This window comes from Heloderma suspectum, chromosome 6, assembly GCF_057233095.1.
Source record: "Heloderma suspectum isolate Gila_16-S chromosome 6, 16-S_ref, whole genome shotgun sequence".
Classification (NCBI taxonomy): Eukaryota; Metazoa; Chordata; class Lepidosauria; order Squamata; family Helodermatidae; genus Heloderma; species Heloderma suspectum.
In genome coordinates, this window is record NC_139463.1 from 63755902 (window position 1) to 63780348 (window position 24447).

The 24447-nt window shown below is 45.8% G+C and overlaps 1 protein-coding gene across 2 annotated transcripts in view; it reads left to right on the forward strand.

The window, feature by feature from the left end:
• Nucleotides 1–3098: 3098 nt before the first annotated feature.
• The window catches only part of RARA (retinoic acid receptor alpha), a 175247-nt gene continuing 153898 nt past the window's right edge, over nt 3099–24447 (forward strand). The window contains exon 1 of one of the 2 annotated variants that reach the window (XM_084804624.1): nt 3099–3398. Coding sequence is in view for 1 of the 2 variants with exons in the window: in XM_084804623.1 (XP_084660749.1) it covers nt 3122–3398 (277 nt within the window). In the remaining variant the exon portion in view is untranslated. The remainder of the gene's footprint in view (nt 3399–24447) is intronic. The other variant, XM_084804623.1, reaches the window with a different exon arrangement.

Consider the following 24447-nt stretch of genomic DNA (forward strand, 5'->3'; position numbering starts at 1 on the left):
TATTGAGCGCAGCACTTTAACAGCATCATCTTTTAGGATCTTAAATAGCTCAGCTGGAATACAGACATCTCCACTAGCTTTGTTGTTAGTAATGCTTCCTAAGGCCCACTTGATTTCACTCTCGAGGATGTCCGGCTCAAGTTCAGTGACCACACTATCATGGCTATCAGGGACATTAAAATCTTTCCTGTATAGTTCTTCTGTGTATTCTTGCCACCTCTTCTTAATCTCATCTGCTTCTGTTAGGTCCCTGCCTTCTTTGTCCTTTATCATGCCCGTCTTTGCACAAAACGTTCCCTTGATATCTCCGATTTTCTTGAAGAGATCTCTAGTCTTTCCCATCCTATTGTTTTCTTCGATTTCTTTGCATTGTTCATTTAAGAAGGCCTTCTTATCTCTCCTTGCTATTCTCTGGAAATCTGCATTCAGTTGGGTATATCTTCCCCTTTCTCCCTTGCTTCTTGCTTCCTTTCTTTCCTCAGCTTCTTGTAAAGCCTTATCAGAGAGCCACTTTGCTTTCTTGCATTTCTTTTTCTTTGGGATGGATTGAGTTGCTATCTCCTGAACAGTGTTACGGACCTCTGCCCATGATCATGAGAAGCTCATGATCTGAGCCACAGTCAGCTCCAGGTCTTGTTTTTACTGCCTGTATAGAGCTTCTCCATCTTTGGCTGCAAAGTACATAATCAATCTGGTTTCGATATTGACCATCTGGTGATGTCCATGTGTAGAGTCGCCTCTTGTGCTGTTGGAAAAGAGTGTTTGCTATGATCAGCGTGTTCTCTTGGCAAAACTCTATTAGCCTTTGTCCTGCTTCATTTTGTACACCAAGGCCATGCTTGCCTGTTATCCCGGTGATTTCTTGACTTCCTACTTTAGCATTCCAATCCCCTATGATGAAAAGGACATCTTTTTTTGGTGTTAGTTCTAGAAGGTGTTGTAGGTCTTCATAGAACTGATCAACCTCAGCTTCTTCGGCCTCAGTGGTTGGGGCATAGACTTGAATTACTGTGATGTTGAATGGTTTGCCTTGGAGTCGTACTGAGATCATTCTATCATTTTTGAGATTGTACCCCAGTACTGCTTTTCCCACCCTTTTGTTGACTATGAGTGCTACTCTATTTCTTCTAAGGGATTCTTGCCCACAGTAGTAGATATGATGGTCACCTGAATTAAATTCGCCCATGCTTGTCCATTTTAGTTTGCTGATTCCCAAGATGTCGATGTTCAATCTTGCCATCTCATGTTTGACCACCTCCAGTTTACCTTGATTCATTGATCTTACATTCCAGGTTCCTAAACAATATTGCACTGGATTCTTTTCACCACCAGACACAGCCACAGCTGAGTGTCCTTTCGGCTTTGGCCCAGCCGCTTCACTCTTGCTGGCGGTACTTGGAAATTCCCTCAGCTCTTCCCCAGTAGTAGATTGGACACCTTCCGACCTGAGGGGCTCATCTTCTAGTGTCATATCTTTTAGCCTTGTGATACGTTCCATGGGGTTTTCTGGGCAAGAATACTGGAGTGGGTTGCCATTTCCTTCTCCAGTGGACCACATTTTGTCAGAACTCTCTGCCATGACCTGTCCGTCTTGGGTGGCCCTGCACAGCATAGCTTATGGCTTCATTGCGTTACGCAAGCCCCTTCGCCACAACAAGGCGGTGATCCATGAAGGGGAAAATTCCGTGTATGGTGAGGCAATACAGCCTTGCCTGGAAGCAGGTACAGAATTCCACTGTTAGTGTTCAAAGTGCTTCACATACATTAGCTCAATATTCCTTACACTACCCCTGTAAGGCAGGCAATGTGTTGCTTTGTTATGTTCCATACTGCAGATGCAAGTCTGAGATTGGAACAGGGAATTTTCTGGTTCATGGCCCAGTCTCTTAACAACCTCAACTTTGGCGCCCCAGCACCCTTTTTAGAAATTCTGCATGTCCTTCCAAGTAACTGCATCTTGCTCTTTACGGCTGCAATCTTATGCACGCTTACCTGCAAATAAGCTTGGGGTTTTGTTCTGAGTCAACAAGCCTAGGACTGCGCTACACTGCTGCAAACATAAACAGAATAGCAGCTGATCCTATGCATGTGTAGTTGGAACAGTCCACAGTGCAATCCATTGCATGTCTACTCAGAAAAAGAGCTGCATTGCTTTCAGTGAGACTTACTCTTGAGTGGGCATACATGGCAGCCTTAAGGAGGCAGCTCTGTTGAAGGAGGAAAGGGCTACCAATGGCTACTAGGTTTGATGGCTATGTGCTACCTCCAGCACCAGAGGCAATGAGCCTGTGCACACCAGTTGCTGGGGAACATGGGCGGGAGGGTGGTGTTGCCCTCCTGTCCTGCTTGTGGGTTCCTGGCGGACAGCTGGTTGGCCACTGTGCGAACGGAATGCTGGACTAGATGGACCCTTGCTCTGATCCAGCAGGGCTCTTCTTATGTTCTTAATTCCAAGGAGGAATGCAGAACTGAAGCTTAATTCCATCTGATCCCTCGAAGTGGACTCAGACCAGCATTCCTTACCTAGACCTGAAATGCACAAAACCCTATAAAATGGGTACGGCACTAACCTCTTTATGTACTTGTGTCATTTCTGTACCGCCCAACAGCTGAAGCTCTCCGGGCGGTTCACAGCAACTATTTCATGTATCTATATTCAGCCTTTTCGCCAGATATCAGGCATCCAAGCTGGCCAACAATAAAACCGAGCATTATAATAGACCACAACTGAAAACACGGCACAATGGCAACGAAACCATTCCAGTCAGCGCCCACGCATCGAAGAGACAGCATGTTCGGACCCGGACCCGGACCCCGGCCGGCAGGACAGCAGCTTGCAGGGTGGGTGGGACCCAGCACGGCGCTTCTCATGTTCCTGGCCCGTCAGCGCTGCTCGCGCCGGGGCGCGCGCAGGGTGGGCGGCACGCGCTCCGGCCCCAGCGGCCAGCGCCGCGAGAGGGTCCGCGCTGCGCCCGCCGCGGGCCGCTTCCCCGTCCTCGCCCCTCGCGGCAGTGCCATTGGCTGGGGGAAGCGAAATGGGCGGGGGCCGGCCCGCCCCCGTCCCCGCCCCGTCTCCGCCTCCCCCCCCGCCGCGCTCCAGGGTAAAGTTTCACCCGAGCACATGACTGGCTTTAATGGCTGCGGAGCGCTGGGGCGCGCGCTGGCCCGCACCGCGTCCCGTCCCCTCCGCCCCGCTGTCCCGGGCGGGCTAGCGAGCCGCGCGGGGCGACTCCGCGAAGCTGGACCCGCACGCGCGCGGGGGCCGAGCGCGCGTGTGCCTCTCCCTCGGCCTCGCGCCGGAGGGAGCCTTGCTTTGTCGTCTCCCGCGGGCACGGGCAGAGTTTCTGTGCGTGCCCCGGCAGCCCCGGGGCAGAGAAACGAAAGGGACCCGCTCCCAGGTAAGGAAGAGGTCCGCGTGGGACACCCGCCGCCCTCTCTTTCGCAAACTTTGCTCCGGGCGTGTGTGGGAGGAGGCGGGCGGGCGGGAGAGGGGGCGATGTTGCGTCTTATTTCGTCTTCTGCGCATTGAGTTGCGGGAGGAGGGGAAAAGTCCGTCTCCCCTTTTTGTCTTGTTTTGTTCTTGCTAGATTCCGATCGAAGGCTAGGATTACACTGCAAAACCCCAGCCGCTTTTCTCCTCCTCCTCCTCCCTCTCTCTCTCTCTCTCTCTCTGTCTCTCTCTCTCTCTCTCCCCCCCCCCCCCCGCTTCCATTCCAAAGTTGTGTTTTGATTTGGAGGCGATTGCCTGCCTTTCTCTTCTCTGCCCCCGCACTCGTGAATGACATCTCTCAGCCTCTCTTGCCGCTAACCGTCTTGCAGAAACTGCCTTGAAATCAAGGGAGCTTTTTGCGCGCTCCCCCAAGTACGTTTCAGGAAGATTCTCCTGGTGCAAAGTACTGGTACCTTACTAAATTTGGAATTACGGACGCCTCGCGGTCAGCACAGCTGGTAATGTGGGGTGCCAGTTTTGGGGTGGGTGGCAGGGAATGAACTTTTCAATTCCAATCCCACCTCCCCCTTCTCCTCTCCATGAGCCTTCTTAATAAAACCCAACTGTTGCTTCCAGTAGTCCTGTCCAGCTGTCACTGGGGACTGTCCACACCCCCAACCGCTCCCCCCCCCCCGCTATAAGGGTTATTCTAGCCAGCTGGAAGAAGGTGGGTCTCCCTCTTGTCCTACAAAATCCAATGTTCTTCTGCACAGGGATACCCCCCCACACACACACACTTATTTTGCATTTCCACCTCTCCTCCTTACTTTCTGGAGGAAATCTTGTGTGTGGTGTAGTGGTGAGAGTGCTGGACTGGGAGCCGGGAGATCCGGGTTCTAGTCCCCACTCGGCCATGGAAGCTCACTGGGGGACTTTGGGCCAGTCACAGACTCTCAGCCCAACCCACCTCACAGGGTTGTTGTTGTGAGGATAAAATGGAGAGAAGGAGGAGGATCATGTAAGCCGCCTTGGGTTCCTTGCAAGAGGAAAAAAGGTGGGATATAAATGCAGTAAATAAATAAATAAATGTGTGTATACATGGCGAGACCCTACAAAGAGGCATCCCAAGGATTAGGCTGAAGGTTCGACCTTTCTCCATCATCAAACTGCAATCCTATGCACGCACTTACCTGGGAGTACAAGCTATTGAACTCAGTGGGACTTACTTCTGAGTAGACATACAAAGGATTGCTCGGTAAACGTTTTTGCAGCAAAGTTTATCCTACTTGACTGTTTGAGGGGAGGACACACGCAACGTCCAGGCTGCGTGTGGAATCGCTTTCTTCTTCCTCCACTTATCCATGAGCAGGACCCATTTCTTTCTGTCTTTCCAGATCTTTGAAGAAAAGGCTAACGTGTTTTCAGGGCCACATGTGGGTGTGGCTGGTGCTTTTAAAAGACAGTTGTGTAGTTAGCTTCATATTATTGGCCGATGGTTTGTAACATTTTTTAGTTTCATCCCTCTTGTAGGCTTTTTGTGATTCTTTACTCCCCCTTAAAAAAAATAAAAAAAAATAAAAATTCTGTTGAAATGCCTCTGGTTGTCCCACCTCCCTCAGCACGGCTGCAGTATCTGTCTTATGTGGGGAATCTCAGAGTCAAAATAGAAGGCAGAGCCAGCACGTCCGTCTTGCCAGCGGTTGGTCGACCCGTGGGTGGAAAAACAAGACCGTGGCTTAGCTTTCAAGGGGACGTTTCCAACTCGGTCTGTGTTTTTGCAGTGTCTGAGCAGTCTTGTGGGTGTGAAATTGGAGCCGTGGCTCTCACATTTTTTGTTCCCCGGCTCTCCTAGCTGGGATATCCAGTCCTTTGGTGCTTTTGGACTTGGCAGCGGTTCAGCTAGTAATTTTTGTACTAGTCTGATGCTGACACGTGGGATTGTGCGTGGCTCGCAAAGAGCTTGCAAGGCAGCTGTGGAAATGAGTAGGGAGAAGTGTTAGAGCAAGGGCAGCCCTGTGCGTGAATAGGGCTTTTCTCTTGAGGTGGTCAGTGGTCATGTGGAAGTCTGTGGCTGATACTGGCTGCTGCTTTTTTTAAAAAAGGGGGAAAAAAAGAATCCAGCCTGTGGGTGGGTGATTAGCTGTCACTGATGAAAAGGTAAATCCTTCAGGAAGGAAGTAGTCGTCCATTGAGAGGAATTATCAGCTGGCCTGACTTCAAACATCAGGGAGGAAAGGGAAAAGCATGTCTCATGTGTGTACGGGTCTGTGCCTTTTTTGGTTTTGTTTTGCAACTTTATTCAACTTGGTCATCAACTTCAGTGCATCCGTGGAAATCCAAGTTCTCTGAAGGTGGCGTTCCCCTTCCCACCCAACCCCATACATTCTTTATCATGGTTTACTTATTTTGGATTATTAATAATGACAATACTTTATGTAAAACTTTAGAGTGCCCAAAGTGTTTCAAGTACATTATTTCAGTATTGTACCCATTTTGCAGATGGGAGGCTGTGAGAATTATGTGCCTATGGCTATGGTGAAATTTGAATTAGGGACTTCTCATAGTCTTAGCCATTTTGTTACACAGTTCTAAGCATTTTTTTCAATAAGTGTTGTTTTAAAGCCCTCTAGTTCTTTTCTGACAGTTTGATAGGATCCAGAACAGTTTGAGGAGATAACGTTTTTATCTTATGCGGATAAGATAACTTTATGTAGGATAAAGTTTTAGTGTTTTTATTGTTTTAGATTGTTGTACACCACCTTGATGTCTTTTTAACAGCTAAGACAGTATATAAATGTCAAAAACAAACAATTAATAAATAAAGTAGCAAGTTCTGGATTGCACAGATCTCCAGACAGGAATAAATTCTAGTCTTGCAAATGTATGTATTTAGTATTTATATCTTGCTTTTAAAATAAGAATGCTCAATGAGGCTCATAATAAAACACTTAACAACTTAGCTGTGTAGTGCATATTAAATTAGAACCCTTAGGCTCATTAACTGACCCACTATAACCTTCTGGCTACAAATCAGGGGTCTGTATTTGGAAATCTTGAATTTGCAGGGCTGTAGTCTTCAACTGGGAAACAAGTACCTTTCAATCAGTGGGGTTTCCGTCCTTGTAATCCTTTCTAAGATTGTAAAAGAAACCAGCTCCTTCTGTGTTCTACGGTGACCTTGCAGGATCAGTTGAGTTAAATGCTCTCAATTATGCCATCTATGTACTCAGCTCATACCATCATAAGTGCATGCAGAGAACATGAGAATATAAAAATGGCTTTGCAGATTCCGTACAAAGATCTGCCTCCAGTGGTGGCGTGCCAGATACTCCTGGGAGCTCGCAAGGAGTGCGAGATGGAGGCAGCCATTCTTCTTTGTCCCCACTGCCTGTTGGTTGAAAGTGTGGTGCTTCTGAACATGGATGTTCCATTTTGCCTCTGAATATAGAGGTTTCCTTTTGAGCGATAATAGGAGCCATAGGAGTGTGGCATAAAAATACAGACTCACAGGGCTGCTCAGACTCTGCAAGAAATCCAGACCAAGTTGGCAACATCTTGAAGGCCACTGATCTGTGGTCTTCCATGAGTTTGTCTAATCTCCCCCACTTTTTTAAAAAAAGCCATGTAAACTACAGGCCATCATATCTTGTGGCAATGAATTCCATAATTTAATTATATGCTGAGTGAAGAAATGTTTCCTGTTTGTCTCATCAGTTTCATTGTATGTGGGGCATCCTTCTCCAACCTGTGTTGGACTACAACTCCCAGAATCCCCCAGCCAGGATATTCTGGGTGGGTGGGAGTTTCCCCTCTTTGCTACTTGAGATCCTATACATGGAGATACGAGGGACTGAACCAAAGTACTGAACCTAGTGGCTTGACAGTTTTAAGTCTGGTATTTTGTATCTTGAGTGGATATTTTAGAGCAAACCCAGCCATGGGTCTGCAAAACCTCCTTGCTCATTAATACATTTGCTAGCTGGCTTGTGCACCCAGACCTGTATTAGTCATATATGGCCTAATTGGGGGTGGGGAAGGAGGACCCCCTACAACAAGGATGGGGAATGTCTGGCTTTAGGCCAAGTTCAGACTCTCCCTGGGACACCCCCCCTCAACCCAGGCCACGTCTCCTCACTGCCTCTGCTCCAGGTTATTGATTTCTAGTTTACGGCATCCTGCTCTGTCCCCTAACAGCAAAGCTGATGGAAGGAACCTTGCACAAGACAGGGAAGCAGAATGCATGGAGGTAGATGCCTTTCCCCCCCATTACGTACTGAACAAAGCTAAGAGCCTCATCCGTAACTCTTCCCATTTTTGTCTTTAGCCACAGCTGGAATACAGACACTGATGGGGTTTCAACTGGGGTAATGCAGACCTCAACAGGAAAAGGTTTCCTGACCGCTGTGCTCTGTAATAATATTTGTAAAGTTTTCTTGCCTGGTCACTTAAATGCGATTCTTACTTGCCACAGGTGAGTAGACAAGTGGCTCTTGGCAAGCCTGATTTATAGGTTTCTTTTTTCACAGTCCTAGAAGTATAAAAGGGTAAAAAAAATTGCTTAACTTTTACCTTCTTGTTCATGTAGGTAAGAAAGCTGTACCCGAGGGGAGGCAACTTTTCTGTGTGTTCTTCCAATGTGTGTTCTTGAGTTTGTTCTCATGATGCAACCAATGTTAAAACCTGTAGCCCAGCCTTTCCCAGCCTGGTGCTCTCACGATGTGTTGGACAACTCTCAGCATTCCCCAGCTAGCTATGGGGATGCTGGGAGTTCTAGTCTAACACATCTGGAGGGCACCAGGTTGGGAAAAGCTGCTGCAGCCGCTGTCCAGAAAAATGTAGGAACAGCAGGAGATGGCATGCAGGTTGCAGCACCCATGGCCAAACTGTGCCTAGCATGCATGCACTGCCAGGTTGCAGGATGTAGCCTTTCTCCACCACTCCTCTCTTCAGTTCCTCAGGCCCATTTGCATTTGTTGAATTTAATATTGATGTTTCTTTTAAAATTCATGCCCACTCTCCAAAGAGCTCAGGGCGATATTCTTATCCTTGCAGCTCAATCCTGTGAGATAGGTTGGGCGGAGGTGATGGCATGCCACCCAGTGCACGTGGTAGTGGAGTGGAGATCTGAACCTTGATTTCCCATGTGCAAGTCCACCATGCGATGGCAGCTCTGGGGTTGAGGCATTCTGTCCTATGGCTCACATGGGCCAGAGCCTAGTGAATACCACATTAATGTTTTTATATGTATGGGTCTGTGGGAATGTGTGTGTTTTATTTTTGTAATGTGAGAATGATTATGACATTACATTGTGTGCATTGAGTTATTTTGACCCCACTTTAATGCATTAGGAAGCTGTTGCATCCTGCTACTTCCCAATGTGTGTGTCAGAATTCAGAAATACAGGGATGTGGCCATTACTGCATTAATTAAAAGAAAAATTTGCTCATCGCTCCACACAAGTGTAGACCTGTGTATGCTGTAGGAATCACTGTTCCACATTCAGAAATCTGCCCCTTTTTCGTGGTGCTGCCCCAGTACTGCTTGCATGGGCAAATCCCACATGCAGAGACAATTGGACTCAACTCAGTATGGACTCTGTTCCAAACTGTCTCTCTGGAAGTCTTCTGCCACAGTCCTGTCCATTTGCAGGTCAGGAAGGTATCTCGTGTGTCCCTGCTGAAGGAGGAGGCGGAGAGCCTGAGAAAGAATCTGTGAGGCAGGACTGGCGAGAGGGGGAAACTTAGCATGAGGCTTTTCTTTAAGGAAGGAGTTGTGTTGAGTATGCACTGTGTGTCTGTCCAGCTAAGTGGCTGGTTTAAGGGAGAATAATTCTTCTGAGAGTTGGGAAGGTCCAGACCGGCTTTCCCTAACCTGGTGCCCTCCAGATGTGGCGGACTACAATTTCCACCATCCGCAACCAGCTTGGCTAATAGCCATGCTGGCTGGGGATGGTGTGAGTTGTCGTCTACCACATCTGGAAGGTACCAGGTTGAGGAAAGCTGGTCTAGAAGGCACCTACTCGTATATCAGCCTGTCGGCACGTAATATCATCTGTGGAAGTCCTTCTCCATGTTCTTCTGTCTTGCGGAGGGGCCTTAGCTCAGTGGTAGAGCACCTGCTTTGCATGCAGAAGGTCTCAGGTTTGATCCCCGGCATCTCCAGGTAGGGCAAGAAAAATTCCTCCCTGAAACCCTGGAGAGCCACTGCCAGTCAGTGTCGACAATACTGGGACCACTGTTCTGACTCAATGACCCTGTTCAGATGTAACAGTGGCCATGGGTTAACTTGGGGTTGTTTAACCCATGAAAAACCCCAAGCTCCCAGGTCTGGACATCACGGTAACAACCCTTGATTGCAGCATTTGACAGTTGTTACTGGAATCAGGAAGCGGCTCAGGCGCGGCACGCGTAAGCCTCCACAATTCGTGGGTTAATTGACCCATGAATTGCTGCCGGACACCAGCATCACAGCCGAACAGGGTCATTATAAGGCAGCTTCGTATGCTCCTGTCTGAGGTAAGGTGGGCATCAGTGAGGGGGGGGGTTGGCAGTGGTGCCTCAGCTATGGATTGTTTCCCAAAGAAATGTTCCTGCTGCCAACAGAATTATCCTTTTAAGTTATCCAGGCACCTTAATCTTGTCAGTCAAACTGTTATTAGTTTGTTTTTAAGGTTTTATCTGCAGCTTTTACTTTGGTCGATGTGTTTATTGTATTGCTCATTGTTATGTTTTGCACATTGCCATGAAATATGATGACGGGCACTATATATAGATAGACAGATAGCTAGGACTTGCTGGTCTGAGCTGCAAACTCTCACACAGTGCCTGAGGCCTAGTCCTCATTCAGGCAGTAAACCAGTGTCTAGTTTGTACTTCAAATCTTCGAATCTCCAAGTTTTTCCCTTGATAAAGACCAGTCTGCAGGTGGGCTTGGGGAGGCCCCACACGAAAGAATGTTTCTTCAGGAAGAAAGAATTGCTTTGCACAGGAAAAGTAGCAACCCAGCAAGAAGGCTTGCCTTGAGCCCTTTCCCCTGGCATGCTAGTTGTCTATGCGGAGGGTTTTGTGGCGGGTGGTGGAAGGTATGGAAGAGCTTCAGTCAAATGACTGAAGGCTTGATTCACACAACCACATTCAGCCCCCACTCCCCCGACTCCGAAAGTGTGAGAGGTTTGCGATCTGAAACATCATGACATTAGCTCCCTCAAGATAGATTTGGGCAACCATGTATGTGACTTCCCCAAGAATTCACAGAAATCTTCTTTTCAGTTTTTGAAAAAGGAGGATCTATTGAAACCCTGTTCGCACATTGTGCAACAGGGTTTCAATAATTGAAATGTTGAAAGGGTTTCAATAATTATTTCAATAATAACAGGGTTTCAATAAGTTTCAATTGTAAGCTGCTGGCTCACATTGAGAGCCAGCAGCTTATGGATCTTGGCTGGCAGCAGTTCCTGCGGTTCTCAAAGCTCTGAAATTTATGTCTGAGCTCACTGTAGCTGCCAGCTTGAGTTCTGTGACCTTCTGGGTCACATGGCATGTTTCTCATGCGAATGGAGAATTCTCTCTGAGTGTGGAAAATTTATTTATTATTGATTGAAACTGATCCCAAGGTAACATAGGCTAACTTGAAGTTGTCTGAAGGGTCCAAAACAATGTAGACTCTGCAACCAAAGTCAAAAAAGAAACAGCTGCACCAATTAAATTCCCAACTCATTTCGACACTTGGTCTTTATCAAGGGAAAAACTTTTGGAGATTCTTTTGGAGGATTCCCTCTCCCTTGCTTCTTCAAATCTCCAAGTTTTTCCCTTGATAAAGACCAAGTGTCGAAATGAGTTGGGAATTTAATTGGTGCAGCTGTTTCTTTTTTGACTTTGGTTTCTAGTCTTACAGCTGTTTTTTCTGGTCCCTCTTGGCAGTGTTGCAGACTCTGCAATCACTACACCAGGGGTGTAGAATCCCAAGGGCCAAATTCCATTCCAGAGAATTTCTCGGGGGCTGCTTTCCAGTGGCGGGCAGGGCCAGAACAGCAAAAACGCCAGCGTATTTTAGCTTAAAGCTCTTACTGCCAGTAAGTATGCCTAGGAGAAGCATTTCAACCTTTTAGAATAGGGGAAAAACTGCACAAAAGCCAGCAAACTACCAAACAATTTGGATGACTTTAAAATGGGATTGGGCAAATTCATGGAGGACAAGGCTATCCATGGCTCCTAGTCCTGATGGCTCTATGCTACCTCCAGTAACAGAGGGAGTAACAGAGGGAGAGGCCTGTGTATATTAGTTGCTGGGGAACATGGGTGGGAGGGTTCTGTTTGCACTTGTGTCCTGCTTGTGGGTTTCCCATGGGCAGCTGGCTGGTACCTGTTGGACTAGATGGACCCTTGGATTGATCCAGCATGGCTCTTATGTTCTTATGTGTTCACCACCAGCAACTCTGCAAGAGGTTAGTGCTGTTCCATTTTATAGGTTTTTGTGCATTTGGGGTCTAGGTAAGGAATGTTGGTCTGAATCCACTTCGAGGGATTTGATGGAATGAAATTTCAGTTCTGCATTCCTCCTTGGAAATAAGAATAAAAGAAGAGCCCTGCTGCATCAGATCAAGGGTCCATCTAATCCAGCGTTCTGTTCACACAGTGGCCAACCAGCTGTCCACCAGGAACCCACAAGCAGGACAGGAGGGCAACACCACCCTCCCACCCATGTTCCCCAGCAACTGGTATAGGGAGGCATACTGCCTCTCATACTGGAGGTAAGTTATAGCTGTCATGACTAGTAGCCATCGATAGCCTTATTCTCCCTGAGTTTGTCTAATCTCCTTTTAAAGTCCTCCAAATTGGTGGCTATGAATACATTTTGTGGAAGTAGATTCCATAGTTTGAATATGTGCTATGTGGAGAAATTCTTCCTTTTGTCCTGAATCTCCGACCATTCAGCCTCATGGGAACTGATTCTCTTGCCCTCTTGTCAGTCTTGATTTGGTTCCTGTGGGTCGGCAACCTGGTGCCCTCCGAATGTTTTGGACTACAATTTCCACCAGCCCCAGCCAGCAAGGGCAGTGGTTAGTGATTACGGGAGGGTGTCTATAAATCAGCTGAGTTAGCTGTTCTTAGAGAGCCAGTGTAGTGTAGTGGTGAGAGTGACGGATTGGGAGCCGGGAGATCCGGGTTCTAGTCCCCACTTGGCCATGGAAGCTCACTGGGTGACTTTGGGCCAGTCACAGACTCTCAGCCCAACCTACCTCACAGGGTTGTTGTTGTGAGGATACAACGGTGAGGAGGAGGATAATGTAAGCCGCCTTGAGTTCCTTGCGAGAGGGAGAAAGGCGGGGTATAAATGCAATAAATAAATAAATAAATAAATAAATTCTTCTGTTTGGTTTGACCGAGGTGTTGGCCACTGATGCTGCTTGCTTGGTGGGCATTTTGAATAGCGAGGCTTGTTGGTGACCTCTTCGTGTGTGTGTGCGTGCGTGTGCACGCGTGCGCATATATATAATTTATATTGTTTTATCCTGTGCTTTTTGGTTTTAATTTTTGTGAACCACCCAGAGAGCTTTGGCTATTGGGCGGTATAGGAATGAATGAATGAATGAATAAACAAATGTGTGTATATATGCACATGTGTGTTAATTGAAAAGGACGCTCTGCGTTGCTCTCAGCATCTTTCTCTCCCTGCTTGCCGTACCCTGGTACATGCTCTCCGAAGCATGTGAGCACCACCTTCGACATGAACGTCAGTGATGTTGCCCTCTCATAATCATTGCGCTAGAACTAGACGCATTCAGTGTGCTTGTTGTAAAACTTGAGAACTCCCCAAGCCACCTTGGGGTTGTTTTCTGGAAGAGCAAGCCTGTTTTATGTGGTGGTAAGTGAAAGCAGATTGGTCCAGGCCATTCCAAAGCCCCCACCTCCTGCCTCCCCAATGGTGTATGCCATAGGTATGGAAAGAATCTAGACTTCCTGCGTCCTTTAAACCAATTGTACTCTGCTTCCTACATTTGGACATTCCATCCATCCCCCCCCCCCCCCCAGCATCTCCTTGGGGCTTAAAACTAAGGGCATCTCTACACCAGCTGAAAATCCTGCATTTAAAATGGGGCTTTCTGCTTCCATTTTAAATGCAGGATCACTATTCCCTTTTTCACATGCTTCCTTTCCCCCCCTCCCCTTTCCCCTTCCTTCTCCCTTTATCTGATTCTTCCACTGTCTTTCATTGATCTCTCTCCTCTTCTTGCCGCTTTTCCTCTTTTCACGGAGGGAACTCAAGCGGAACACAGCGGGGTAATTTGATAGCTCATTGTCTGTGATCTATTTAAAAACGGAACAAAGGGCATTTAGTGCAGGAGGCGCCCTAGAGGGTCACGGCGTCATGTAAAGAGCCCGCAAACTTCTGTGAGAGAGCCATCTCAGTCACAGGATAAAAGCTCAGTGTGAAGAAGCCCTAAGGCTGAATCTACACATAGCAGTTTTACCCTTGTCATACTGCAGTGATAACTCTTGCTGCACATGACACCAGTGGGCACCAGTGGTTATCACTGCAGTATGGTAACAGTATTAACTGCTATGCGTAGATTCAGCCTAAGAATTCTGCTGCCCCTTAGCTTTCCTGTTGTACTGCATACCTCTCCCTCAAATGTATAACTTGCTTTCTCTAGATCCTATTGTAGAACTGGGGATTCAGGAGGTTTTTGAACTGCATTAACCATTTCAACATGGAGAGCAACCGGTTACTTCCGGTTTTGAAAAACAAAACAACTGATTACTTTTGCAGCTGTCTGCTGATGAGTTGCAAAAAAATTAAAAGGGATATTGTTGTGTGCCTTCAGGGAGTGGGTTTGACTGGGCCACGGGCTGCATCTGAAGAGGAGGCAGAGGAGCAGAAAGGCCTGACCCTCCCCGCTGACTGTTAAGTAGGTTGGCACTTAATTCAGTCACTAGTGTTTTCAGTGGCCTTTTCAATGTCCCAGCTCTACAACCTACTCAACTCTACCCTGAGTTCTAAGCGGGTCAGCGGAGGCCAAGACGGGGGATTCAAACCTTGTTGTGTAACCGGTCTTATGCAACCATGAGAGAGAGAATTGGCGGAAAAGGTTTTGTTGTGTTACACCTCCCTGAAAGGGGTATGGTTTCTAGCAGTTGACAGCGGAGGAGTAATTTGGATGCCGCTGAGAACAGTGGGATCAGGTTGGTAGGAGAAAAAGAGCACTGGGCTTGGCAGGTGGGATTATAGAGCCCTTCAACTGGGACTAGGACTCCAGAGTTTTCTCCCCAGTGTCAGTCATGGGGAGCCCACCCCTCTTTCAGTTGGGAAAAAGCATTGTTTTCCTGAGTCCCTGGGAGTTGGGGCTGTAACCAGAACAATTCTGATACATCTGGGGTTTTCTGGCCCGAGGACTCTCAAAGCACTCTAAGAAGAGGGAGAGAGCAGGCAAGGAAAAATGGCTGGCATCGGGAACTAGGGCTGAAGGTCGCATCTGCGGCGTTTTGCACAAGAGGCAAGCTAAGAATAGCCGAGTCCTGACGTCCTTGTCTCTTGAATTGGGGCCTTTCCCAACCCTTGGCTGGGTACCAGTCTGGCACTTCCAGGGCTGATGGGCAGGGAGGGAGTTTAAAAGGGTGCTCCACGACCCTTTTAAGGGCCCCTGGTGGTGCAGGAAGCATTAACTGTTACATCTTACCAGTCCCCGCTCAGGGGACCCTGGACCTTTTAGGAGGTCTTCAGGTCGCAACTATCAGCTCTTTGGGTCTAATAAAACTCATGCCTGCTAGTACTTCTTTGAATCTTAACATGCTCGGTGTTGTATGCCACCAGTTTTCGCATGTGGCAGAGCTGGGAAAAAACTATTGCCTGCCCTGATGTAACAGACACCTCTGCCCATGCCCTTTGGCTTGGGTTTAGGAATATGCCCTGTTTTTAGTTTGACTTGTGGCACACGACTGTGAACTAGTGGAGATGTGGTGAAAACCCAATCTAGGGTGAATTTGCCCTGTGGATTCCCCCTGGTTTGTAGGGTTGAGGACTTGGGCAACGTGGCCTAGGAGAGCCCCTGTAACTGATGGTGGTGGTGGAGGGAAATTAGGAGTGCCCCAGAGTCTCCTGTTCCATCACAGGAGACTCTGGGGTGCATTTGAGTCACCAGCTGTGCTCTGCGGAGCTTACATATACCTAATTAGATAATGCAAGCTTACATATACCTGGTTAGATTGTGCTCTGGACAAACTTGTGCCACTGCAAGGGTCCCCATGGTGAAAATGTGTTGGACTACAACTCCCGTCATCCCCAGAAAGGCAGAAAAAGAGAGGAATGGGATTTTGTCCTTTGGCCAACCACTTACATGCAGACAGACAAAAGTTTCCTTGCTGTGGGAACAGGGTGTTAATCATCCCTCCGACCCCCAAGTGCAGGCTGCCCAATTCTTGAGAAGGTAACTTCCTCTCTGCTCTGTGTTCTAAAAGGAACTTTGGGAATCCCCACAGAAATGTCTGTGGCTGAGCACTGAAGGGAGTTTTCTCCTCCACATAGCGTGTGAGGTAAGTCCACAAGTAAGACACTTGCACTCAGATAACCCTGGCTAAAGAACCTCGTGCGATACAGCTTATTAGTTTTCACATTCACACAAGTAACAAACCAGGAGAGGAAAGGCGAAGTCTCAGAATTGTTACCAAAAATAACGTATTGATTTGTGTGAACTGCCCAATGTTTTGATTAAAAAAAAAGAAAAGAAATGCTGAGTAATCACTGGGCTTCCCTTTTTCACTTAGTTACCTTGTATTGTTATTTGTTTTCTTCCTTTTTGTTGTCTGTATTTTTAAGCTTAGCTCAAAATAAAACCCTGTGTTAAAGAAAAAGAAAAAATTTCAGTGGACAAAAAAAGTCTCTTGGTCTAGGAAAGTAGTTAGATTATTTTACTCGATAAGGTTTACTCCTAAACCTTATCGAGTAAAATAATCTAACTGCTTTCCTAGATCAATAGACAAGGGTTTTTTTTTGGTTTATTCTTCTCTTGTTTTTACTCCATTTTACTTCTGTTGGTTTTTGGTTTTGGCTTGTTTGTATTTTTTTGCTTTTAAATAAGGTTTACTCCCAAACTTTATCTGCCTCTTTTCTGCCTGTGTTTTTTTAAAAAAAGGAAAAGGGAGGGAGGAGGAAATGGGAAGAGAAAATATTGTTTATGGGGAGTTTATGGGCCAATTTGCTATGGTCTGAGAATGAATCTCTTCTCTTCCATCGCATCTCCAGTCTGGAGTTTGTGAGACTTCCCTCCAGTATTCTCAGTATAGTGGCATCCCTGCTTGGTCCTTGGCACAGAAGTCTCACCTGGAGATTAATATGTACCAACTGGAATAGACTTTCCACCCTGTAGTTCCCCCTGGGAGTTTTACACCTAGGTCTGTGGCAGATGTTGGTGACTGTGTATATGCAGCTATATTGATTTCTCTCTAGGAATCCATTGGAGAGGGGCTGTGGGATGAGAGGCAGCTTTCTTTCAGAATCCATTGACGGTCCTATTTTGGAACAATGTTCAGAGGGTAGCTGTGTTATTCTATGGCAGAGAGAACAACAAAAAGTCTTGTGGCAGACTTAAAGACTGTTTAATAATGTGATTAAAGTCTGTTAATCATCTGATTGTCACTGTCGGTACTTCCTGCATTTCATTTCCTTCTGACCTCACTGTTTACAATCCTTCCACCCCAATATGCACCCCAATATATACCTGAAACTCTTGGTAAAAGTCTGTGCATCTGATGAAGTGGGCTATAATCCATGAAAGTTTATGCCAGAATAAATTTGCCATGCTGCCTGGGCATGATGGGTATTGTAGTCCAACACATCTGGAGGGCACCAGGTTGGGAAAGGCTGCCTTAATGGATCAGACCAAGGTCTGTCTTGTCCAGCATGGCTACTCAAAAGCAGGGCCTGAAGGTAATGGTCCTCCCCTGGTTGTCCCTAATAGCTGGCTGGCATTGAGAGGAATTTTGCCCTGGTTTCTGGAGGTGTCTTTTGAACCAGCCATCTAAGAAGCTGGTCAGAGCTACATCTCATAGTGGGAGTGGTTTCTGTAAGTTAACCATGTGTTATCCAATGAAGTTTCTTTTTATCAGTCCAGAATTTAAATGCCAATTAATTGGCTTTGGATTATTCTGAATACTAGAATTATGGGAGAGTTCAGAGGGTTTCCTAACAGAGTTGGTAGCTTTAATGTGTTATCTTAAATGATCGTGGAAGAGAGGGGATGGGGGGGCCCCACCAGAGCTTAAGATTTACTTAGGACAACCCTGTATGTCTAATTCAGAAGTAAACCCCATTGAGTTCAGTGAGACTTATTCCCACTTAAGTGTGTATAGGATTTCAGTCTTGGTGTGCTAAGGTGCTATACTCAAAAGGAAGTGGCTGTTGCCCAGCAGGCTGGGGTGTTGTTGGGTTTTTTTTTTTTTTGCTGTTTTATCATTTTGATTTAGTGGCATCAGGTAGGATTGAATAGGTTCTGCCATTGCACTGCATAAGCTCAGAATCCAGCAACCTGAAACACCTCCTTTTTCTCTTTTTAAGCAAGCTTCTAGCCCCTAAAGCTGCAAAGATATGTTTGTTGAAATATCAGAAGTCAGAAGGAAGGTTGTATAAGATTTCCAGGTATTGGAGATGGGGTTTCGGTGCCCTGCATAGCACATTGCCCCGCCCTGTGACTAGCAAAGCCAGAGTAAATGCTGCAGAATTGAGCAAATGTATGCATTTATATAGAATCCAGATCTAAGCTTTTCTTGGCACAGAATTTGGCTTTCCTGGCTGCATAATCTTGCATTTCTTGGTACAGAGGACACACGGCCATGAGTATGCCCCACCCTCTGTACAGAATGTAGAAATCTTGCAGTTTCTGCCCTGAAAAGGTTTCAGCCTATATTATCGGCTCTCATGGGTTGAAAGCTGAGTGATGGGTATTGATGCAAATTGGGTCACAGTTGGAGTTGTAGCAAAGAGAGATTAGGTGTGTGGATAGTCACAGAACTATAGCCATTCCATGTCAGCTGTGGGGCATGAACCTCACAGGGGTATTCCAGGTCTCCCCCTCTGAATTTTTAACTTCCTTTTCTAATGTAAGAAAGCTAAAGTCTCTTTTTTTTCTTCGTAGGAATATAAGAAAAAATGTGCATCCAACGCCTAGTAAGAAGTAAACCTGTTAGTTCTTTTGGTATGAGTGCAAAGGCATTGGGACAATTGACAAACACTTGAACACTTCCTTAGAAATTTTATCAGTGTATATTTTGTTGACGTCATTCACTTTTAAAGACAACGGGCAATTTGTATTTTTCCCTTTCACATTGGCTTCTGATAGCATTGCAGTATATCTTTCGTTATACTTATATCTGCAGTATATCTTTCGTTATATTTCGTTGCAGTATATCTTTTCGTTATAACTCCACCAGTTTCCCACAGTGGGCTCGGATCTTCAGTACCGTGGCGGTAGCTGTTTAACATGCAGCGAGGAGTAACATGCAAGAGAAGTGGGATTTATTTGGTAGGAGTTGGAGGGGTGTGTGTGTGTGTGTGTGTGTGTGTATTTAAGATTCCCTTTTCTTGTAAGTTTTTCGTACTCACCTTTTCCCTTATTGGGTAGCTATTTACCATGGCTACTGCAAGGGCTGGCAAAGGAGCTGATAAAGAAACAGCCAGGTTGAGTTTCTTTTCTCTTTCCCTGTTGTACCCACTGCCCTGTCAGCCTGCCGATAGATGTTCCTCTTTAGCTGGAATGAAACTGCACATGTGGGTGACATCAGGAAATGTTGCGTCAAGACTGATGGCTGATTCTCGTCACCCGATTGTTTCTTCTTTTAAAAAGGGAACTTGAGTTTCCCTGGGAAAATTGGGCTGCTGGTTTGTTGTGGTGTGTGTGTGCGTGTGTGTTTAAATCAGGAATTTGTTATACAAATTGTGGGGACATTGCTATGGTACACTTTGCCCACATTGGTGACTGGTGTGGAAATTCAAGGTAAAGTGGTTTTGGAAACGGCATATTTGATTGGGCTGTCATTTGCTGGAGCTTTAAGAGAATGTGTGTGTGTGCTCAAGGAAACGAAAATACAGTGCATTCACCTGTAGAACTCTTTGCCACAAGATGCTGTGATGGTCACTAGCATTTTAAAACAAGAGCTTAGATGATAGCTGGAAGATTTTCAGTGGTGGGGTATTTAAGATGATTGGATAATGACTGACTTGGTAAGGATGGCTATTCCTATGGTACTTTGCTGTCTGTAGACCTTCTGTGGTACTTTGCTGACTGCTGTTGGTAGAAAAAAGTCTGAGCTGGGGGGATTCTCATCGAAGTCGTTATTTTACTGGGTCCATTTTGTTTCTCTGGTGTGGGTACATTGCTATCTTTTCTCCCTTCTCTTAATGCCCCATATTATTTTTATTTTAGTATTTGTATCCTGCTTTTCCATTTCATACTAAAAAGCTCAAGTTCGCTAGCAAAAACTAAAATAATAATTGCAATTTGAAAACAATAATAACAGTAATAACTGCAATTTAAAATAAAATATAATATATAGTACAGTTAAACAATTTTGGTGTGTGTGTGTGTGTGTGTGTGAGAGAGAGAGAGAGCATTCACAAAACCGTTGATTTAGTGTTAGTTCACCTGAAACAAAGCTCACCCCCTGCATCGGCTAATTTCTTTTGTTACAAGATAGGTTAGGGTAGGACATGAATTTTGGGAAATTGTATTCAAAGGGGAAGGGAACAGGAAGTTCTTGTGAGTGATGGCTGAAGATTACCTTGTAAAGTATGACCACCCTGGAATCCTTTACTTCATCTCTAAGTATCCAAATACTAAGAAAAAGGATTGCAAACGCTAGGAGAAAGGGTTCCACCCTTTTACCACTCTTGGACTAACATTATTATGATTGAAATTATGGCTAAAGGATGTTAAGGGACTACTTGTCTTCATTCAATGTCACAGCTTTGCAAGAGGGACTTTGGACTGATTTTTATTCCAAGATGGTGGTTTCTCTGGGCTTGCATGTGGATTGCTCCATTGCCCTAAGTGAGTTGTGGGACTAGAAAAGCAAAAAGGATTCTAACTTGGCGTGATGGTGTTGAACTAAAACACGTTCTCATGAGCAGAAGCAAAATTCATCGACGTGCCCCCTTTTGGTTAGGGGGATTCTCGCAAACCAAAAAGAGATCCCCTCACTGTTGATGCTAGTTTAAGGAAGCATCCTTGGGCCAAGGCATTTTGGGAATATGGTTGGTAACTTGGGGGATATATGGAATGTTGATTTTGAGGGGGGGGGGGCTTCAGAGTGATATATTGCCCTGTCTTTTCCTCCTCTTGTAAAATAGCAGTTGAGTGCTAGCATGAGAGTATGGCAGGCTGGTTGGACAGATCTCTGCCCCCAGCACAGCAGGAGAGGAGTGCAGTGGAGTCCAGACAGTTCCCTTCCTTGCTGTTGTTTCTCACCGAAGGGGATGCAGGGTCAGTATCCTAATGCAGCTTGACATGGTTATGGAGCTGAGCAGCTCTTCTCCCACTTTCCCTTCCACCACTTGGCCAGTGTGACCTTTAGATAGGTAGGAGTAAACTCTACTCCTCACGCACTTGGGGGACGCCTAAGAGAATGTGGAATGTTGCAAGGTTGTACCTTATAGAACTGATAAGATTGGATGGGGCCAGAAGGCCATCATGTCTAAACCATCTTTCTAAGACTTCTTCCTGTCAACATGAAGATATGTAATCTGCCCCACATTTTATCACAGAGAAAGAGCTGGTGAGATGTGGGGAGCACAGAACAAGGAACCTGGAGATTGGATAACTCCAGGAAATTTACGCAAATGAGTCAAGCGACATGCTGCAGAGTAGAGAGTAACCAGAATAATAAAAATAACCCCAACCCTCACTTCCTGGTTTAAATTGGGATGGGTGGGTTGTTTCCTGACTCCACCGAAATGGTGGCAGTTGGTCAGACCATGAGGTAAACTGCCAAGTACTTATTGCACTATTCTCCAAACACTGAACTGTGATTCCCCCCTCCCCCCACAAAAAAGAGTGATGTTGGAATAGGTGTGTATTAACGTGTTAACATTTGGGGAAGTGGTCTTAATAATAAAAGTTTGGGGCAACATACTAATCCAGATTGTTTATTTCCGGGTCCATGGTTTTACTTTGTTCCTTCTTATTTTTCTTCAGAAAGTAAAGGAAATCCAAAGCATTTATTTATGTTCTCTTTAAAAACAACAACACCTATATGTGTTGACAATACTGCTGAAGATCTATTTGAGTACCATCAAAACTGGAAGGGGTGGGGGATCAAGTAGGAGAGGTTGCAAACTGTTACAAATCCATGTATGCCTTTGAGAGACTTGTAGCTGGTATTGGGATTTCCCCCTTGAGGGTTAGTGCTATTTCAGTTTTATATGTTTCTGGGGGCTGAAGATGTTTCTTCTTTGTATGTATATTTATTTATTTATTATTTATTTATTTATTACATTTATATCCCGCCTTTTTTCCTCCAAGGAACTCAAGGTGGCGTACATAATCCTCCTCCTCCTCCATTTTATCCTCACAACAACAACCCTGTGAGGTAGGTTGGGCTGAGAGTATGTGACTGGCCCAAAGTCACCCAGTGAGCTTCCATGGCCGAGTGGGGACTAGAACCCGGATCTCCCGACTCCCAGTCCAGCACTCTAGCCACTACACCATATGTGCGTATGATCCCGAGAGAGAGAAAGAAAGAGACCAGTGTTTTCTGTAATTAATAATAGCTAATTTCGAATGCATTTTGGAGTTGGGAGAGGTGGCCTTCTTCCAACCTGCCAGAATTAAGACCAGTTTGCACCATATGTCACCTAGGCGTCTTCCCCAAGTTAACTGGGCTGCTGTCCTTGATGCAGGTATGTCTTGTCTGGCAAGTTCTGTTGGGGTGAGGGGAGTGTGTGTGCAGGTCTTTCTGCAGAACTGGTGTAGCAATATTGGGATGGGAAGGGATGTACCTCATCTCTTCTGAAAATCCCCCCCTTCCATATTCTGTCTGGGGTGCCTTCTTCACATTTATCTTCCGAACAGACATTTCTAACACACCCTTGCCTCCCAACCTCATCAGCTTGGTTGCAAACAGTGTCCTGTTAATCTCCCTATCTGGGTGAGATTTGCTTGGAGATAAAGACTTTAACCTAATGATAGTTAGAGCTGAAGGCTTGAGCAGGGTGTGGGGGAGTTATTTCTCCACCCAGCTGTTTGTCGTCCCCCCCCCCTCTCAAAATCTGTCCTTCCTGCCACTGGGCGAGATGTCTCTGTTTGCATCTCCAGGCACAGCTTTGCTTGGTTGGATCCAAATAGCGTAATTAGATGGGGTGTGGAGCAAGCAAAATTAGCCTTTGGGTTATGGGTAAGGATGTGATGAGCTGGATCTGAGCACTACAGCACAGTTGAGGCCTTACCCTGTGTGTTAAAGGAACTTGACACTGGTGTTATTTTGGGGCCGCCATTTCTTGGGACATATTTGTTTTGTGCAAAAAACCGATACTGGACACAGAATTCAGTACCTGGAGAAAGCCTTTGGTTAGGGTGGAAAGCACATTTCAAGCTTCTAAGGATGCCAAAGTATACTTGAAAGTGTGTGGGGAAATACCTGGTGAAAGCTGAGGGGGTTGTTTGGTGAGACTGGGGTTTCCAGTGGTCACTGGGTGGAGTTTCAGTGGGTTGCATAGTCTGGTGAAGGGGAAGAATGAATTATGCAAAATAGGGTTATACATGCCAATTTCCTTGTTGGAGAAGCTTATATACAGCTTGCAAAATTCAGCTTCATATGGAGCAGATTTCAGATGGCTTTGTCATAAGGTATGCCCAGCCCTGACTTTGTCACTGGGCACCAATTCACATGAAAGGTATCAGAGTAAGAAGCATTCCCATGTGGTGACTTTCCCACTCAAGTTCCATATGTTAAAATGTTTGTGTGAAAGGCCCCTCTATACAGTGAGATCACAGATTACTCTGGCAAGAGAAATAATTATTTTTCTCCTACTACCCCCCCTCCTGAATTATTTGAAGATGTGTTTTTTTATCATGGTAAAGCTCTTTTGCAAGACAATTCTACCATATAGATGAGGAGAAGAGAAACTGAGGTGAATGTTATTGTCTCCCAAATTAGCACTGAGAATGCACTATGAGGAAAGGCAAAAAGCCGGACGCATCTCCTCCCCAAAATGCTCAGTTTGCCATGGAAAGTTCCTGCTCTGCCATTTGGAGACTTCTCTCTGTCCCTGAAATTGCATATTATCTTCCCAAATTTTGCACTGTTATATTACACTGGTTTGCTTCTTGCTCCCCCCTCCCCCCCAGTTTTATTGTTGGGGAATACTGTTCATATTAGGAATAGCCATTACCCATACATTTCTAAAACCTTCTCTTTCTCAGGGTGCTTTTCTGTCCTTTTTTGTTGGTCTGTTTTTGTTTTTCTGCTGTTTGGGTTCTTAAGACCATTTGTGTTGTGTTTAGTAGCAGGGAGTTCTGCAAGCTTGGGAAGTACACTTGAAAAGTGTTAATCGTGTACATAGACCGATAGCCTCGGAAGTGATGACTTGGTAGCTAGAAGGTCTGTCATTGCTGCTGTAGCTCAGCCTGATAATTTTTTTGCTAATAGCGAGGATTAGAAAATGCAGGAGACCCTGATCATTCTAAGATTTAAATTTTTAGAAACATACATTGGATTTCAAGACATTTCTCCTCTTTCACAAATCCTGAAACAGTGTCCTTTGAAAACATTGTGCCTTTAAAATGGAAATATTAGTTCTCGTCCCCTGACCCTCATGCTTTTATTTTACTTATTTATTTAAAAGATTTAAAAGCTGCCTGTTAGGGAAAACTTTCCAAAGGCCCCATACAAAATTTGAAACCACAATGGTCATCCCCCCACTTCCCCGCCCACACCTACCCTCACACGTTGTTGTTGTTGTTCAGTCGTTCAGTCGTGTCCGACTCTTCGTGACCCCATGGACCATAGCACGCCAGGCCTTCCTGTCCTGC